Source organism: Petromyzon marinus, chromosome 30 (genome assembly GCF_048934315.1).
Source record: "Petromyzon marinus isolate PM22_M1 ecotype Great Lakes invasive population chromosome 30, UKy_Petmar_22M1.pri1.0, whole genome shotgun sequence".
NCBI classification, from domain to species: Eukaryota; Metazoa; Chordata; class Hyperoartia; order Petromyzontiformes; family Petromyzontidae; genus Petromyzon; species Petromyzon marinus.
In genome coordinates, this window is record NC_133696.1 from 7,988,776 (window position 1) to 8,009,209 (window position 20,434).

The 20,434-nt window shown below is 49.5% G+C and overlaps 1 protein-coding gene across 1 annotated transcript in view; it reads left to right on the forward strand.

Annotated features, from left to right (window-relative positions):
• The window catches only part of LOC116947536 (contactin-2-like), a 93,484-nt gene that overhangs the window by 20,932 nt on the left and 52,118 nt on the right, over nt 1–20,434 (forward strand). Inside the window, exon 2 of the mRNA XM_032963402.2 lies at nt 8,250–8,406. Coding sequence (XP_032819293.2) covers nt 8,256–8,406 — 151 coding nt within the window. The 5' untranslated portion in view covers nt 8,250–8,255. The remainder of the gene's footprint in view (nt 1–8,249; nt 8,407–20,434) is intronic.

The following is a 20,434-nucleotide window of genomic DNA, read 5'->3' on the forward strand; positions in this document are numbered from 1 at the left end:
GAGACGCTCTGCTCACACCACCGACAGCGCGGCAGCTGCAGGGCATTGCACTCCGTGCGCCTGGAGTGGCGCAGGGGTGACAGGGGGCCATGGCACTCCGGATGATACACGGAGGACTGGTGGCCGGAGGTACTGGGGGAGGGGCCCCAAAAGAGGGTGGCTTGGAGACCCCGGGACCGGTTCCAGGTGATTCTCGAAGGTTCGAGAAGGGAGGCGTGGCCAGGGGAGGAGGAAGCCCCGGGACTGACTAGAAAGCCGGACCCCTGAACGGGTCCGGCTGCTGTTGTTCACCTGAAGTCATGGAGCCGTCATCCTGAAGAGAAGCCCTCAAGACAAGACCCGGACCCGAGTCGGGGTCCAGTCTCACCCAGTTGTGTTAGGGCCTCGTTAGCCCAGAGGGACTACCTCGTTAGGTTACCTGGTGGAAGGGGCAGCTACTACCCCTTTGTGTTAGGGTGTTGATGTTATAATAAACGTGTTGCCTCCAGAGAAGCCTCGCTCTCTCTATTTGTACCCACTACACATACGTTCATTGAAACAGCAATTTCACCCTGCGAATACTTGCATGTGCATGCATGCATGCGAGTGTAGTGACAATAGAGGCTGCATGTGGTGTGAGGGGACTAGTGGCCACGGGAGGTAATGCCAGGGGTGTCAGCCTACAGCGCGAATGCACTAGTGGCCACGGGAGGTAATAGCAGGGAGTATGAGTTGTGAGTGCGAAGGGACCGGTGGCTACGGGATTGTTCGAGAAGGTGAGCGTGGTCAGGTGACGGAAGAGGACGGTGGAGTCTGCCGGTGGAGCGAGCGTCCGGAGTCAGCGAGAATGATCGAGAAGGGGGGCGTGGCCTCGTGTCGGTATATAAGGGGGAGACTCGGGGCTGTTGCAGTGGGGGTCTCCGTGTCTTCAACAAAGCGCCATCTCAAGAGCAGTGTGTCAAGTCGTTGTACGCATGCGTTGCAGGCACTCGCGGTTTATTCGTGGTGTTGAGTGTCTCTCAGGGCCGTGCAATGGACTCTCACGTTGTTTGCTGGGTGTCGTTGTCTGCCTGTTGTAAATAACCCACCGGGCCCTGTCTACGGCCAGTTTCTCACCGGCAGCTGCTGCCGATGGTTCCGGTGTCTTTGTGTGAGGCTCAGTATGTTGTCATATCTGATGATATGTATGTCGTCATGTCTTGATATGTATGTCATCATATCTGTTATGTATGTCGTCATGTCTGTTGATATGATTGATCCAATGCACGTGTTTTTTAGCACGGATATCCTCAATACTTTTCAACATATTAAATGACGTGTTTAATGTCGTCGATATTTAAGGATGGATTAAATGTTTTTTTTTATTATTTTTCCCAATAGTTGAGGATATACCAAATACTTAATTTAATATATTGTCGAAAATCGAACTTAGAATAACATAAAAATCAAACATAGCAAAAAATGTGATGCCATAGAGGTCAGTGGGCTCCTAGAGCTTTGTCCTGACAGTCCTCTCTATGGGAAACAAGCGGGGAACTCAGCACAACTATCGCGTTGGCTATGGGGGGGTGCAGGGGAACGACGACTGATGATAACAGGTTTATGAAAATGTATGCTGCGTTGGTAGCGATTCACACGCAGCAACACGAGCAATACAAAACAACTCAACGTGCTCGTCAATAACGCCGCCTGTGAATAAGAGCCGTTGGCTGAAACGTCGCTTATTATACACGCCCCCCCCCCCCCCCCCACCACCTCCCCCATTGAGAGCCACAGCGCTATTGAAGAATGTGTTGCGTTTGTCTTATACGACGAAAAGAAATCTCCCTTTGTCATTGCCGGTCGCCTCGAGAAGCCTTCCCCATTCCCGCCTGTGAATTTTGAGTCCGGCGTGGGCGCGGAGTTGTGCGATTGGCGGCTTATTCCTCGACAAAGAAGTCACAGCGAGACGGACTTGGGGCGCGGACTTTTTTTTTTCCTCCGAGCAACGTGCACAAGGCGAGGCGCAATCACGGCGCTTGGACGGCAGCGTCCACAACCCACGCACAGCGGGAGGTCGCGAACGAGCAAATCCACTGCCATTGATTGTTACTTGGCCTCCGAATGCTCCACAACCCGGGAGGACGTCCCCCTGGGAGACGGAGCAGTAAGGCCATCCCTGCGTGCGGGCGCCGAGCGGCTTATTGCATCGAAGGATCGTGAGAGATGGCGCCTATTGGGGAGCTCCGTCATCCAGCAGTGGACAGATCACGGATAATGATGAATGCTCCACAACGGCACGCATGTTGTATCTATGGGGCCTTTTTGCCAGGATCAAAAAAAGCATCTGAAAAATACGAATTGGTTTTACCCTTTCTGGCAATAAAAGGCATCAAGTCTGCATAATTGCTCGACCCGAAGCTATAAGTGCTCCGATACTTGCATTATCTTTGTGCTGTTCACCTATAGGCGTTCTCTGGTCTAACACTTGTGAGACTAGGCCATAAAAGAAGACTATCTCTGGTGTAGGCCAATCAGTTTTAAAGACAATGCATATATTATCGGAGCATAATTATGTTTGCATGTTTTGCCACAAGTATGTGTGGTTAATGCAGATTCGATGCCTTGCAAAATGTATCTATTTGGTGTTTCAACATCTCAGCACAAATATTTCTTCTTTTTTGCACTGAACAGGACCCCATGAGGAAGATGGAGGCCTCACGCCAGCAATACCTGGCATCCAAACGCTATCCTTTTTTTTAAACAAGCCTGGCTAATGATGCTCTATAGCCTTAGTCTAGAAGGCCCACCGGTAAATGGCCTACAACGTAACGTGCTCCACAACAGCGGATGAATGACATTGCACTGCATACAAAATGAATAAGCAGACAATGTCTTCCTGACATGTATCTCTCCATAAACACAAATCCACGTCTACCTGACACTATCCATCAGCCGCACAGCCTTTTGGGAGTGCATAATTTCAGCAGCATTGATGCAAGACAGGCAACACTCCTCTTCTTTGGTTCTTTCGGTAAAGTCACGTAGAATGAGAATAAAATAAAAAATAGCACGATAAAATTCTCACGACGTTTCGGCCACAACGCAAGCGGCCGTCTTCAGGTGAAAGGTACAGACCTGTCGGGACGACAGAGCTTCAATGAACGATGTTAAGATTCGTAGCGACTTTTAAAGTGAGGCACCTTGACAAAGGGGTTTACATATCAAATAGCTGAGGGATTAGCTTGTGACTGGTCACAGAAATAGATGTTAAAGTAAAGGCCTACACATCCACAAGTGAGGCACCTTGACAAAGGGGGTTTACATATCAAATAGCTGAGGGATTAGCTTGTGACTGGTCACGGAAATGGCTATGTTAAAGTCAAAACCTACACATCCACAGAGGCAACTAGAAATTTAGCATTGAAATAGCTAAGGGATTAGCTTGTGACTGGTCACAGAAATAGATGTTAAAGTCAAAGCCTACACATCCACAGAGGCACCTCGTACATGGACGCCAAAGGGGGCTGCAAAAACTCAACTGTCATACAGTAAACCGATGTGAAAAACCTAATTCTAAATTACATCAATATAATAAATGTACTCAATATATTCTTCAATAAGCTGAGCTATTAACATTAACTGGGTATACACTACACTATATAATGAATGCCATATAGTAAACCAATAAAAAAATAAAATATAAACTATCTCAATGTTATATCACAATGTTATATGGTGAAAAAAAACGGGTGGATTCTTACCTTCCACTTCAGCACCACGGACAGCTACGAGCCCCGTTCAGACGGACGAGTCCATCCATGGTTGGAGCGGAGGAGGAAGGAGGGGAGAAACAGCTGCGAGGCTCTGTTATACTCCATGTTATAAACCATACTATTAACCGTGGTGTGAGAGGTATTAAGAGTCAGTGCCAGCGAAAGAGCTGCGGTCTGAAGGTCCTCGTAAAATACAATTATTTAAGAACCGAAATGGTTTAAAACATCTTTCCAATGGTTACTAAGCCAGAATCCATCTTCTCGGTTGAAATTGTCTCTGTGTGAGAATTTTATTGTGTTATTTTATTATTTTCTCATTCTACGTGACTTTACGGAAAGAACCAAAGATGATGAATCCTTGCAGTCACGAAAGCTTTAAATCGAAAAAGGCAACACTCCGTATGGGTTTCTACATTTAATGTCTCATTAGCAAAGTCGGGCTTGCTCGAGTCAATGCTGGTGAACTGCTGCTTTGACAGGCAAGGGGCCGTCCATAAATGACGTCATGCGATTTTGGACGATTTTGACCCCCCCCTCCTTCGTCACACGGCGTCACAAAAAGTCAGACCCCCCCCCCTCAAATATGACGTCACAAAGCTCTGCCCCCCCCCCCCAAAAAAGTGCTTCAAATCGCTTTAAACTATTGTCATTGTAGTGCGTATTTAATGTTGCGCTGCACTCTGATGTTGTAGGATGAAACATTTATTAAAAATAATATTAAATGAAGTAGAACGTGTTGTCTATATTCATTTAAAGTTGCGCATTTTAATGTGACGTCACATTTCTAAAACCCCCCACCCCTCGTCACACATCGTCACAAATATCTGACCACCCCCCCCCCCCTAGGTGCGTGACGTCATTTATGGACGGCCCCCAAGGGAACTATTAGATGGGTCTCAGATACGGGTGGGTGGCTGAGTGGGTGGGGTAGCGGGTGAGCGCGTGAATGGGCCGGTGAGTGGATCTGCAATTCACTCTCAAAGCATTTGAATGGCTCCATAGCTTGGAAGGGATATCTCTAAAGGGTCGTTCTAAGTAACATGAAGCAGTAATGAAATGCCACGTCGGGTGATCAACTCGATCCAGCGACCTCTGGAAATCGTAGGTCCAGTGCGCTAACCATCACACCGCAGTGGCACAGCCCCGCCCCCCCCACCCCCCCCCCCCTCCAAATAAATAGGTTGAGTGATTTTGGTCCGTGGAACAAATAAAATCAACTTAAACTATCAATAATATGACGTCTTCCCCGTTGACGATTGTTCCTACGACAAGCATCGTTCATTCATCATCCATTTGCCTCTGTAAGCATCACTGGGGTCTGTAAAGAAGGACCGTTGCCTGAAACGTCGCCGATTATATATTTTTTTATATATTTTAAGGCAGTATTGTTGACGAGCGTTTTGAGTTTTTTTTATTGTGCTTGCATACCACTGCCGATGCAGCATCACCCAACAATTTGTCTAATCGTGAGACTCAATGCTTCTTTTCAGGAGGGTCTTGCATCGGGATGTTTGACCGAGTCTTTCTTTGAGCAACTGGTTTTTAGTTTTTGTGTTGACAAAAACCAAGGCAAAATGTGGATACAGGAGAACTCGATTGTGTGCGAGAGAAGAACGCGCACACTCCTCTGTACAGTCTCACGTACACCCCGCCCCCTTGCCAGTCCACTGCTGGTTGAGGACCTCCCTATGCCGTGTGGGTCGTGGGTGGTCAACTTGACCCATACTTCACCGTGCAGGTCATTGCTGGCTGGGGAAAGCAGGAAGCATCAAAGTGGGAGCATGTAAGTACAGGGTTGCCTCGCTTCGTGTGGGTTCGGTTTGTGCGATTTTGCGCATATGCGGCTCGCCTATTTCTACCCAAATTTCGTTCCATGCGGTTTGAATTCACTCAGATGTGGCTATGCTATCGAACGTGAGATGACATTGCGTGTGTGTGTGTGTACTGAATGCGCTACTCGGCAGGCAGCTGCACTGCCCTCTACTCACAATGGAGTCTCGCAGGAGCCTATAACACCTTTCACTTAAGGTGGTCAACCATCCAGGCTCAATGACTCCTTATCTCCCGAGATCTGGCCAAGAAGTGATCGCGTGCAAGTACGGGGCGATTTGGTCACGTCACCACACAAATAGCTCGGCAGCAACCTACTTGCTGCACTGCCTCCTACAGGCACGCTCAACCTCTCTGCCTCGGTTTTGTATTCATCAGTCGCGCGCTACCAAGTCCACGATGTCCATGAACCCGACTCAAACAATGGCGCTCTCCCCCAGAGGTCACCCAGCCCCGAGGCTCGAACCTAGGCTCTCAAAGGAATAAGGCTCAAGCAGTGTGGTCGTTACGAATTGAGCCCCCCACCCCCATTGCCCCCCCCCCCACCCCGCCCTAATCCCTCTCCCCTCCAGCGGTGTGTGTTTAATGAGTTGCCCAAGAGGCCCGAGAGAGGTCCTATCGGCGGCGGCATCGACGTTCTAAGGATTTTTCTCGCCGCTCAGCGTAAATCGAGACGCCAACTGCGTTTACCACGAGCGGAGTTCGAGCTGCGCTGACGACGCAGTTCAGCCTCGGCGTGTCCACTCCCGCCTCCCGCAAAAAAATAAAACAAAGATCACCAAGAACACCATCGGTCATGGTCTATCCACTCGTGCACTCATGCGCATGCGATGGGTTGCTGATTTGGTGGGAGGTCCACATCCAGCAGTGGATTGATCGTGGATGAAGACGGTGGTGACTATGCATCGATTGATCGATAGAAAATCTTTTTTTTTACACATATATTAAGTTGTCACGTGAGCAAACGCGCCAGTGCATATATTACTGCTTCAGCATTTGGAGAGCGATCCACAAACGTGAAACAATGGATTGCTAAGAAAAAAAACAATGGTCGTTCTGCGTAAGTCTCCTCAAGTTTTTTTAAATTTATTTATAAACTTGATATTTACAAATTCCGGCCAATACCACGATTTGGCGAATATTCCTTTCCGTCCGAATTTGAGCGACTGCACGCGCAACCCCATCTCTACGCCACCCTGCGTACCACCCGTACCCTCGCGACGTTCACCCCCTGATCCCGTAGCCCTCTTGATGGAGATTATTCTAACACCCCACTCGGCAAAGAGGCAGCAGCCGTAGCAGCCCTGCGGCCTCCTCCTACCCCCTACACCCCCCCACCCTCCCCGCGTCTCTGAAGAAATATTTTCAACATTTATGAGCGTCGCCTAATTAATGTTGGGCGGGATGACGATTCTTTTTATGTTTCGCAGCAGGGAAATCCATAACGCATTAACGCCAGGGCCGCCCGCTCTCCCCCGAGCATGAGGGGTGCTCGTTGATTTTTTTTCATGAAACAGCATCACCATTACCGTCGCCATCCCTTCACGTGTCCGATCTGCCTTCCCGCGAGCCACCGGCGCGCTCACGGCCGAGCACTGCGCAATTCCAGGCCGGTTGCTGCTGCCTTGGGGCTGAGCTCCAGAAAATGAGAAAAAAAACATTTCAAACTAACAAAAAAAAACCCAACAGAAAAATCCATGCCGTGAGAAAATTGAGAAATTAAGCTGCTCCGTCCCGTGTACGGTAACCATGAAGAGGACGCGTCATAGGTAGAGTGGTGGGGGTGAGGGCGGGGCGAGTGGGCTGTCACTCACCCCTCCACCCCCCACCCCACTACCCCCCTCCTACCCACCGTAGCTTCCCCACAAAATCGAGGAGGTGGATGCCGCTTGAATTAATGTGAACGGGAAGGAGGTAATGCAACGTATTTATTAGCGCATTCTTCGAGATTACAAGACGCCCTGGAAAATTAGACAAACACCCCCCAAACTCGTGTGTCGCCGGTGCCAAGGAAGTTATACACAATCTGGTCACTGACGAGCCCCCCCCCCCCCACCTGCCAGATTATAAGTCGCACCCCAAACTTGCACGGTCAACACGGCGCGTGTGTGGGGGAGGCCGTGCGTCATATAATCTGGAGGTGTACTTTTCGCAGTTAGAAGAAAGTTATCGTACATTACAAATGCATTGTGCTGTAGATCTCGTGCGTTGTAAACGGGGTCGCTAAAAGCGTGGAAGACGCTGCAACTGCAAGGGGTTAGGGGGGGAGTTAAAGGGGTTAAACAATGAACTCTGTGACCCGGGGCAGTGATTCAAACTTGTCGTTTTTCCCCGTTGTTCGCGAGGCATACGTTCCACCGGTAATCTCGAATCATAATAATAATTTTTAAAGTGTAGAAATCCGATGAGCTACAAGGCTCTTTTTCACAGATTGTCGGTAGTTTCGCAGGTGTCCAGCAGTGGCCACAGATGTTCAGTCGTGGTCATTGGCGACCACCGCACCTTCCGTGCGAAGTCCAGATGCCATTCGAAGCAGACCGCGTCGACCTTCGTCGGTGTAACCCAGGGCAGTTCCAGGGCGCTTCCAGAAGGTTCAACGTCGCTGACGGGACTCCGATCCCGAAGTACGGACCGGGGTAAAACAAAAACAACGACTGTCGTGCCGTCTGTCGCTTCCGACGGCAGGTCACGATGCCTCCGCGCAGTCGGCAACGAGACGCGAAGATCGAGGGAGGAGTTGGTTCACCGAACCTCGGAGCTCGGAGGACGATCCACGCGGAGATGGATTCTTCTCGGCCGATGATTTCGCTGCTGCTGATCGTTGTCGCCATCTGTTCGAGCGGTGAGTTCCCGTCGCGATCGCTCAGAGAATGCCTGGCCCTCGTAATGCCCCGTGATTGATGAAATTAGGGCCCTTCCTTCTCCCCAAATTGCACGCTGTCAGTCCCGCACGGCTGAGTCGGCAGGCGTCAGCCTCTCGGTTTCATAGAGATTATTTTTTTTTTGCTTTTAAAAATGTGCAATATTTGTCCTGCGAAAATGTGTTTTTCTTATTTGTGGAAAATTCCCAGCGATGATGTTATTTACGTTGCACAGTGCTCGAGTTATGCTGCATAACATTGTTCATATAAAGCCCATTGCGATGTTGCAGGTCAGTGTCAGTTTATTTTGAAATACCCTGTGAGCCAAGAATATCTTAAATCGGGTTTCATCAACAAGAAAAAACAACACCACCGCTTTCCCGACAAACGCAACAAGTCAGGGTAAAATAAATCAATAATAAACAATAACAGATAAGCGAAATTAAAAAAAAATAGATAGCAGATCATAATCCCAATATCAAAATGATCTTTTTTTATCCCAATATCAAAATGATCTTTTTTTTTAATAATGAAGTAGCACGATGCAGGTCAAAAATATATATTTATTGAAATCTGACATGTTAATTATAATGCAAATGCGGTCTAAAACACGATGTCACTGCATTGAGTAATAAAAAAAACACGGCATCCGCTTAAACAAAACGTAGTGTAAACAATGCGCAGAAAGTGGTCGCTTAGAGGCAATGAATATTTTGTAACGCGTCTAACTCTATGAGCTGCCAGTTGAGGGCCTCCCCATGCCGTGCAGCTCGTGAGGGTTGGTTGACCATATTTCACCAAGCCGGTCAGTGCCGTTTGCAGATCGGGGGGTGGGGGGGGAGTACAGAGCGACGATTGAAACAAATGTTGTATTATATCTAATTAAAATCCTTCGTATGGTAAATTATTTGAGAATGTAACATCATGTACAGTAGTTATTCATTGAGCTTTCACGCTCTGTTTCAGGATGGTCCAGTACTGGGATGAGAATGGTATTTGTCGCTTGACAGACGAACCCAATGATTTCTCTTCCCCAGACCTAGAAGTTTTGTGTTTTAATCAAATAAATTGACAAACCGAATTTAACAACGCGCGGAGCTTTCTTGTGCAGATATTGTCGATGGGACAGCTAACACCTGTATTCAAATTGGGGCTCTCACCGGTGCTGGCGCAGCGCCCTGACCACTGAGTCACTCAGCCACCCTCACACGAATGAACTTTTCTGGAAGAGTTACAAAGCAGGGATTCAGTTTCTTCCCTCATATTTGCTGGAAACGCTGCTTAGGTGTAAGACACTACTGCTGGAGTACAAAGCACACCTTCCTGTCGTTAATAACCCTGCACCCTATATTGCTAGAGCCACACAAACAGGTTTAGGACAACATGAGGCGAGAGGGACGTGGTGTACGAACAGCATTCCGGACCGGTCCAGCTGAAAATGGGATGTGGTCGTCTTTGTGAAAGAGCTAGTTTAACACGTAGGCTTTCGCGACCAATCTCATCCATAAGAGGTTTTTGTTGGGTTCGATCGCGTAAATATAAAAATGTGTCGTTAAAACATCGTACTCAGATTGTAAATGTTGTGGCTTGGCTCTCCAACACACCGGTTAGTGCTGTGCCAGTGAAGATGGCCACGTTCTGTTTACGTGTCAACCCTTGCTCATTGGGTGTGTCGGGTGGTGGCGGGTTTTAACGACACGTCTATATATTTACGCGATCTATCCCCAAAAACAAAACCTCTATTATGGATGAAATAGCGATTTAGCTCAATGAGCCTTACCAGCCGAAATAAAGTCTAAGCCCGAGTCTGAGACGATTGCACGTGGCTAGAAGTCTGCGACACGTGGCTAGAAGTCTGCGACACGTGGCTAGAAGTCTGCGACACGTGGCTAGAAGTCTGCGACACGTGGCTAGAAGTCTGCGACACGTGGCTAGAAGTCTGCGACACGTGGCTAGAAGTCTGCGACACGTGGCTAGAAGTCTGCGGCACGTGGCTAGAAGTCTGCGGCGCGTGGCTAGAAGTCTGCGACGCGTGGCAAAGAAGTCTGCGACGCGTGGCTAGAAGTCTGCGACGCGTGGCTAGAAGTCTGCGACGCGTGGCTAGAAGTCTGCGACGCGTGGCTAGAAGTCTGCGACGCGTGGCTAGAAGTCTGCGACGCGTGGCTAGAAGTCTGCGACGCGTGGCTAGAAGTCTGCGACGCGTGGCTAGAAGTCTGCGGCGCGTGGCTAGAAGTCTGCGGCGCGTGGCTAGAAGTCTGCGACGCGTGGCTAGAAGTCTGCGCCACGTGGCTAGAAGTCTGCGACGCGTGGCTAGAAGTCTGCGACGCGTGGCTAGAAGTCTGCGACGCGTGGCTAGAAGTCTGCGACGCGTGGCTAGAAGTCTGCGGCGCGTGGCTAGAAGTCTGCGACGCGTGGCTAGAAGTCTGCGACGCGTGGCTAGAAGTCTGCGACGCGTGGCTAGAAGTCTGCGACGCGTGGCTAGAAGTCTGCGACACGTGGCTAGAAGTCTGCGACACGTGGCGTGCGCGCACACGGACAACGACAGAGCAGCGCGGCTGCCGACGAATTGAATCTCCTGCGACTGTCGACGGACGCCCGAATTGGTTTCCCCCACCCTCCCCACACAAAATGAAAAACAACCGCCGCAGAAAACTAGAAACTTTAGGAGAAAAAAATCCGTAAAATTGAGCCAAATAAATTGAGCGGCGATTAAATTAAGCGCCACCGCTCGGTTTCCCAGGGGGTACGGGATCTCTGGGACAGACGCGTTCCTGAGCGCGACCTTCCAGCCCGAGGCCATCAATCACGACCCCCCCCCCCCCCCATCAAATCCTCATCAGCGCACGTCCTGGGTAATAAATCCCGAGCGAGCAATCAGTGGGCGCGTGCAACGCGCACGCCCACGCGATCGTGTGGGCGGCAACCACCTGGCTCGCGTGGGCCACACGTGGCATCCCTCGAGTGGGAAAGAGGCTGGCACTGGGGCACTGGGGCCAGCGAGAAGTTGAATTTTATGGCGGAATAATTGGTTCATTAGTCCACGGCAGATAGTAATAAATACGGCGCTGTATTTGAATTGTCGTTGCCAGCGATTAGTTGACTTGGCTTGATGGCGCGGCAGGAGAGCGAGTGGTTCACAACCAAATAGGTTGCGAGTTCAAATCCTGTGTTGGGGAGTTGCCTCGGGTCATCATCCCTCGGAAGTTGATCAAAACGAGCACCACTTTGTGGGGAAGTCAACAATAATTGTGCTACGCAGAGAGACGCGTCCTCGGCATGGGAATGAGGAATTCCCACCACTGGCTTTAAACACAAAATGAGCACCAATTTCTCAATGCTCATACGAGTGTGAAATCTCGTAGACTTTTAAATTACGTTCGTAAAAAGTGCAAAATTCGCTTAAATTGAAGCTGAACCACAGTATCTTGCGTCCCAAGTCGCAGTTGTCCGCTCTCTTTAAGAAATCCGCGGCCGCTGCCACGGCCGGTCGCTCTCCGTCACGACTTCCGTGACGCGGCGTCTGACTTGAATCAGCATAATGAGGTCACGGGAAGGTCGCTGGCATCCGAGATCGGGGTTTTTTTTATCTTAAATAGGCACGTGGCCACAAACTGCATAAATCAAATACGCGGCCCGAACGCTGCTTTTATTGCGCATGAATAATTGAACGGACCGGTAAGAGACCAATGAAAATATATATATAAACTCTCTCTCGCGCGAAATAAATGAGAGGCATGTCACATCGTATCGATCCTTCGAATAGCTCGGAGGTGCATGGCAATAGGCGCACGAACACGCTCAAGATGTTTTGCGCGTAGAAAAAACAACCAACCACGCAGTGACTGCTCGTGTTCGTGTGGCGAGCGGTGGTGCAGCAGTTAGCGCCGCGCTGCGCTACGCACCCGGCGATCCGAGTTCGATTCCCGCTCTCGGCGAACACCAGTGACGAATATCTGAACCGGTCCTGGGCATCCCCTAGGTCGACTCGGCCTCAAATGACTACCTGGTCCCATGTGTAAGCATCGCCACTTGGCGCTGGCCACCCGCTCCCTCGTGCGCCGTGCCGGCCTTCGTGGGTGCTCGCTAACAGCACTTGCCGCCAACAGTCTGTTGAGGCTACACGGGGGATCTTTGCGACGCACTGAGTGTACTGGCCGCTGCCATGGTAATGTGGAAGGAACCCTACGACCAAAACACGCAGCGCTCGAGCTGCGACCAGGGAGGTTGTAGGTCCCGGACCGTCGGCCCTTGTCGGACTCACCGACGAGACGCTCATCCTCTGCTGCGGGGGACTGCCAACAAAAATAAAGCAGAGGATCCACCGCTGCCTCTAGGCTGCCAACGGAGATGGCAAACAGCAACGCCGCTGTTCTTTTTGGATGACCACCTCCGGTTCCGCACATAAATATTTTGAGCAGCGGCTCAGAGGGGAAACATTACATTTGTATTTCTTTTTTAATCTCAAACGACTGACGCTGCCTCTGATGATGCATTTCAGAAATACGTTTTCGGAAGCCAGGCAGGCAATCAAGAACCTCGTTCTGTCTATCCTCGGAGGTGAAAATTGGGACACGCCCCCCCCCAACCTCCAGGCCACCCCCTTACCCCCCCCCCCCCATCGCCACCCCCGCAAACGATTAATTACGATACGAAGTCAGTGAACCCGCAATGAAATTATTCTGCCATGCGTACACAGAAAGTAGGCATGACAGCTGTGATTTTGTTTTAATTGACAGCTAAGTATGTGTTCTTCCCCCCCCCCCCCCTTCCCAGTTCAGTAAAACAAAAATTCGCGGTCCTAATTTCATTCCGAGGGCTGCTGCTGTGGCAGGGAAATGGATTGCCTAATTATTATTATTATTGCCTTGTACGAGGGCGGCCGTGGCGATTTATTCCAATCGGGTCGCTGTCTAACAAGAGAGAGCGGTGCCCCTCCACTGAGCGCCATCTGTCCCGAATTAGCGGCCGTCGCTTCCTGTAACTTTTTTTTTTAAACCAACACTGCATCTTAACCCGTGGGGGGGGGGGGAGGTTAGGGGTTTCTGTGACACCGCGGCCGCCGTTTTAATTGTGGCCGTGCCCCTTCTCGGCAGAAGCAAAATGTTGCTGCTGACGAAGAGGCGCGTGCCTCGTGTGTTGCCAGGTAGCGCTGGGGTAGAGGCGGTGGCGGCGGCTGCGGCGGCTGTCACCGCGTTTGTTTTTTTTGTCCAGGTGGTGGCGGACTCTGCGGACCGTGGGCCCTATTTGGCAAAATAAAATGCGATTTGATTGAGGCTCTAAATTCAACTTATTCCGGGCCTCTGTGAAGTGAACGTGTTGTCTTTGTTATTTTTCCGAGTGGTCGGAAGAGTCGTTCGCGGGGTGTACGGCGTACAAATGCGTGCTGATCGTGTGGATAAAGGGTCATTTGTGATGAGACCTCAAGTGGCTGTGCATCGTCATCATTGGGAGGCCATTCCTACTTTGACATTTATTCATTGAAAATGTATTTACTGTGGTGCGTGCACGTTGCCACAAATAGAAGATAATTACGGTCAGGAGGAATCTAATTTAACACATTTTGGTCACACATTCGAAAATGATCAAAACAATTGCATTAGCGTCACGTGTAAAGAATTATTAACGGGCTCCATGTGATTCCAGGGCAGTATAGCTGTATAGTCCAGTTCAGGTTTTCCAGGCTTACACGATTCGTTGCAATAAAGTCAGTTAATTGGCGATTCATTTGAGAATTGAATGATTTATTTTAATGTGACAGTAGTTTGGAAACCTACGTGGCTTCCCGTCACAATTGGTCTGAGGATTGTATAATCCCGTTCACAATGGCAATGTCATTTAACGATTGAACCACTTTACACGCATCACCTGCGACTGCAAGGAACCCGGCGATAAAATGTGCCGCCATTTCGCTGGAACCACAATAACCACCGGCCCACTGGCTAGAAAGTCCGCTTCAGCCTTTCCAGAGGACCCAGGCCAAGGGGATTAAATTAATCATTTCAATGTTCACCGCAGTTTACGGGTCCATGTGCCTTCCTGGGAGAATTAGTCCGATCATGGCAACCCAACACCGGCGCGTCGTCACCATCGTCATCATCGTTCGTTGTGACTGCTCCACAAACGTAACTTAATTAACGATTAAACCACCTGCAATGCGCCGCCTACGATTGTGAAAACCCGGGATGGAATTTGTCAGCGTTGTACAATAACCCGGCGCCGGCGTTATCGTGAGGCACGGTTGAGCGATTTCAAGTCTTATCTTTGCAGGGCTTCTGTTGATGGGAGAAATTGCGTGACTTGTCAGCGGAATTGACTGAAACGTCAATGAGCTGCTCACAGCCGCGACTCACAAAGCGAGGCCGATCGTTACGACGGTCAAATGGTGGCGGTACTGATCATGATGACGGCGGTGGCGGCGGTGGTGATGACTCTGGTGGTGATGACTGTGGTGGTGATGGCGGCGGTGGTAGTGGTGGTGGTGGCGGTCACTGCCCACCAGTTGCGTTTTAGGCTCTCTGCGATCAACCAAATGAAGCGACCCTCGGACCGAAGCTTTGTATCGATCCCCGGAGTGACCTTAAGCTCGAGTGACCGAACCAGGGGTCAATGATGATTACAATTACAGAAGCATTAGCTGGACTTACAATAACACTTGGATTGTAATGCATTACGAACAACACAACGACAGCTGTAGTTGATCTCAGGTCTGATGGAAGCAGACTTTCCATCACAGGAATTCTGGTCGTGCCACTTTGTTGAACTTTATGCAAACATCCTTGTCGCTGTGTGGTGTAAAATGTCATGATAATGCCGTTAGAGAATTGTGGGACATCTTCTTTCGTATGGCTGATATGGTCAAGCCAGATAACCGCGTCAGGAGAAGCGGAGTGTTGTAGGTAATAACATTTACTTACAATTGCCCCTTGGGCACAAAACAAGTTTATATTCACATTTTTTGTGTCCATCAACTCATTGGCCGAAAGGAATTATTTCAGCCAACAAGGCCCCATCGTAATGTTGGAGTGCTCTTGCCAATAACATCTGAAACTCCAGTAGTAAATGTTTCGAGCCTCACTCTTGCTAATGAACCCCAAGAGATGAAACCCAATCCCAAGTGGTTTGCTTACATGCTCTTGGATGGTACACATCTGGAAATATAAATAGACGATGATAAAATCTGATTAATTCGTAGATGAACGTATTATTTTATTATTGACCATCATCGTAATAAACTATCAGCATTTACTGCCCAATATCAAGCCACTCTCAGATGCCTTTCAAGACGGGAATAGTGGGGTGGTTGACCATATTTCACGAGGGCCAAAATTGTTGGCCGTGGATCGGGAATGAAACTCAAGTCGGACCGCGTTCACTGCTTTCGAAGGGCGCCGAGAAACCCCTAAGCCCTTTTCTCCATTCATCCACATGGGGGGGCCTTAAACGTTAAGAAGCCCTCGCTTGCCGTGTGGTCCCTGTTCATTTCTTGGCAGCAAAATGTTCAGGAGCTAAAACGCCAGTGTCGAGGTCTGCTGGCCTCGACGACTTCAGGAGATAATTCGTGAAGATTTGCTCCTCCTCCTCATTTGAAGTAGCGAAGATTACAGTGGTTTACTATACAGTTTATACAGTAGTGTGGGTTGCATGTCCACAGTCGCACGACTGTGGCTTGTCTGTAATGCATCTCTACGGGTCACTGTGTAACTCGATGAGTCTCAATGGGTTTACTATATGGTCCATTGTTTGGGTTACATGTCCACAGTTTCACTCCTGTGGCCTCTGCTTAATTTTACATTCATGAAGATGTGCACATCGACCTGTTGATGTTCCGATGCGCTTGATGGCTACACCGCCGGTGTCTTCGACGTTGCCATGCTATTAACATTTCACTTGTCCCAGAAGTCGTACGTGGCTCAAGAGAGCGAATGTGTGTTTTTTTTTTTAGCGGCTGAACGCGTAGGTAGCTGCTGGAGGCGTGCTGCGCATTCTTCTCAGCACTAAAGCGCAAATTGCCGGGATAAGATGCTGCTACGGCTACGAGGGTGGAGGCTGATAAGCGTGGGTGGTGGTGGCGTAAGTGCCGGGCCGTTCTCCGTGGAGGCGGTTTTAAACGCTGCCGGTTTCCGTGGCGATGCTGTTTTGAACCAGCGGCGAACTCGTAAAGTGGCGTTGTTTTTATCCATTTAAATCGGTGCGGATAAAGACATCGCGGGCCGGAACTTTTCGGGTGGGCTCAACGTTCGGGCCGCTGCTTCATTTGAGCAAGGCGGTCTGTCTGGGCTAGCGACCCGGAAGAAAAAAATATTTACGTCGACGGCACACCACGTCCAGTATGCCTCATTTCGCTGCTGTGGCTGTGTCTGTTCGTCATTTTCCTACTCCAGACTGCCAGCTAACCATAAAATATTCCATGAGAAATTAAGCTCCGGTCAGGCCCCGAGCATCGTTCATCAGCAATAATGAGAGCTCAGTCGTGAAATCTGTCACGTTGTCGATTATTCCGTTAAGGTCCTGGAATCAGACAGCGGGGTGAACATTGAATTTGACTTCGTTAACGACGGAGCAATTAATTCTGGAGGCAAGAGCTCTCGCCTGACCCATCGCGCAGCAGGTGTTGGATCTCCGCGCTCATTGCCGGACAAAGGCGCTCGCGTGCGGAGCGATCTCTGGTGACGCGAGAAGAGTCGCTTTGCGATCGAACGCAATCCACCCCGAGCCTTGTCGTCGGAAGGTGCTGCATTTGCGTGTGTTGTTGTGTTGTTGTTGTGTTGTTGTTGTGTTGTTGTTGTGTTGTTGTTGTGTTGTTGTTGTTGTGTTGTTGTTGTTGTGTTGTTGTTGTTGTGTTGTTGTTGTTGTGTTGTTGTGTTGTTGTTGTTGTGTTGTTGTTGTGTTGTTGTGTTGTTGTTGTGTTGTTGTGTTGTTGTTGTGTTGTTGTTGTTGTGTTGTTGTTGTGTTGTTGTTATTGTGTTGTTGTTGTTGTGTTGTTGTTGTTGTGTTGTTGTTGTGTTGTTGTTGTGTTGTTGTTGTGTTGTTGTTGTGTTGTTGTTGTTGTGTTGTTGTTGTGTTGTTGTGTTGTTGTGTTGTTGTTGTTGTGTTGTTGTTGTGTTGTTGTTGTGTTGTTGTTGTTGTGTTGTTGTGTTGTTGTTGTTGTGTTGTTGTTGTTGTGTTGTTGTTGTTGTGTTGTTGTTGTTGTGTTGTGGTTGTTGTTGTTGTGTTGTTGTTGTGTTGTTGTGTTGTTGTGTTGTTGTGTTGTTGTTGTGTTGTTGTGTTGTTGTGTTGTTGTTGTGTTGTTGTTGTTGTGTTGTTGTGTTGTTGTGTTGTTGTTGTGTTGTTGTGTTGTTGTGTTGTTGTGTTGTTGTTGTTGTGTTGTTGTTGTTGTGTTGTGGTTGTTGTTGTTGTGTTGTTGTTGTGTTGTTGTTGTTGTGTTGTGCGAGCGGTGGCACACTCCGCGACAAACCCGGCCACTGCCGTTCGACTCGCGCTCATGACCAACGAAAGCGGCAATTATTTTCACTGGTTTCGGGCGTCCCCTAGGTCGACTCAACCTCAAACGAGTAAGCTGGCGCGCTGGCCGGGCGTGGTGCAGGCCACCCCCACCTCCTCGCGTGCCGTGCCGACCTCCATCGGTGCTCGCTCAAGGCACTTGCCCCAACAGTCTGTTAAAGGCTATACGGGGGGGGGGGGGGTCTCCGTCTTTGGGATAATCGAGGCAATAAAAGTAATCATTGTTATTCGTTCATCCTAGGGTTACGGTTACTGAGTCTCGAGACTCTTTTTTCATGAGGGTCCTGCATTAGAGTGCTTGGCCAGTTTATTTTAGTTTATATTGTAGCTGCTACTTTATTAAATTACCAATTCGCTTGTCTATAACGGAGACGTGTGGTGTATCTCGTGGGCTCTTTCATGGATTGATACATATACAGACATGTCTATCTGTACGTCTGTCGAGCCGTCTGTCTGCATGTCTGTATCTGTCTGTCTCGTCGTCCGAGCTGTCTGCATGTCTGCCTGGCTGTCTGTTTGTATGTCTTTCTGCATATCTGTCAGTCTGTCTGCCGAGCTATATGTATGTCTCTCTATCCGCCTAGATGTCTGTCTATACGTCTCTCCGCCTGGGTATCTGTCTGCCTGGCTGTCTGTCAGTATGAGATGTCTGTCTGCCTGCTCATCCATGTGATATTATGATTGAAAGAAATGGCACAAAATTCGTTCTCGTGTTTATTCCTTGAGATCCGCGTTTCCAGGATTTAATTGCAGCCTGGGCCCAAGTGAGTCAATTTACGGCGTCGCGGATGATTTACTAAAATTAATGGAGTGAGGTTTTTTTTGCAGATTTATTTTGGGAAATGTGTCTACGCGTTTGTGCGTGCGCTTGTGTGTAGGCATCGGGTGTGTACGTGTGCGTGCCCGAGTTTGTTTCCAGCTCACACCCAGCATCAGTCACACATATCTGAACCGGTCCTGGGCTTCCCCTATGTAGACTCAGCCTTGAATGGCGACTAAGTGCGGTGTGTAACACATCAGCACTGGCGAGACAAAGGCGGCGGAGGGCGTAGTGGTGGCCAGCCACCGCCTTCTTTGTATGCCGTGTCGACCTTAATAAGTGCTCGCAAACAGCACTTACCACAGGAATCTGTTAAGGCTATAGGGGTGATCTTTGTCGTTGTGTGTACGTGTGTGCATGTTTGTGTACATACCGTGTACACTATATAATGCCAAAGAGGAGTGGTGGTACATTGGTTGGCGCCAGGCAACGCGGCGACAATGCTCAGTTGCGGTTATCAGTGGCGACTTTCTGAACCGGTCCTGGTCCTCCCCTCGGTCCACTCAGCCTTAAACGAACACCTGCTGCCCTAACACATCAGCGATGGGGGAGACAAAGCCCGGCCGGGCATGGTGTTGACCACCCACCCCATTCGTGTGTCGTCCCGGCCACCAAAAGGCAGCACTTGCCCCAAAATCCTGCGGGGGGGGGGAGGAGGGACCTTTGTCTTTGCGTACGCGCGTGTCAGATGCCATCCCTCGGGTGATTAACTCATCCCCAGCGCAATCAGGAGCGCCACTTAGGGACGGCTGACATTTGCACTCTCACCTATAACCCTTCTGATCCTCGGCCACATTTCATTTCCTAGGGCGTCTCCCCTCCCAGCAAAACCACCCCCGCCAGCTGTGACCACCGATGGAATATTTTACCAAAACAAATAACGTTTCCCATTATTGGAAATTTAGCACACACAGAACCCATGGCCCTTCGGCCTGACTTACAAACGCCAAAACGGTACGAAATGAAATTGCGTGTGTGACATTATAGGCGCTCGCCGATAACAACTGCTCAGCCCTTTCACCGCTCACATCTATTCACGTCTCCACATCCAAAATGTTTATTCTACTTGTTAAACAGGTACGTGATTACGCATTGATTATTGTGTAAGGATTGCGTGAGTAATTCCAGCTCTTTTTGCGAGTTGTATTGATCCAGGCTTTTTCAGTTTTTATTTTTTTTGCTGGGCACATTTTCTGAATGTTGCGATTTCAGAAGTTGAACAGAGAGTTGAGCCTGGTTAGTAATCGCATGGGTCACCACCGCCGCCAGAGCTCGCCGGGTGTTATAGGCGTGGGACTGCAAGGTGTGGCCAGTAGATGGCAGTGCTGAGTGTCACCCAGTCGGATGTACGCGTGGGTGGGTTTTCTCCAGGTTCTCTGGTTTGTCCCCGCAAAGCAAATACTCACGCCTTCAAAGATCAGCTCAAGGCCCTCACCCATTCAGGCTCTCACTCATTTAAGCTGTCACCGATTCAGCTTCTCACCGGGCTGAGGATTCTCACCCGTTCAGGCTCTCACCCGTTCACGCTCTCACCCATTCACAATCTCACCCATTCACAATCTCACCCATTCACAATCTCACCCATTCACAGTCTCACCTGTCCAGGCTCTCACCTGTCCAGGCTCTCACCCGTTCACGCTCTCACCCATTCACGCTCTCACCCATTCACCCCCCTCACCCATTCACAA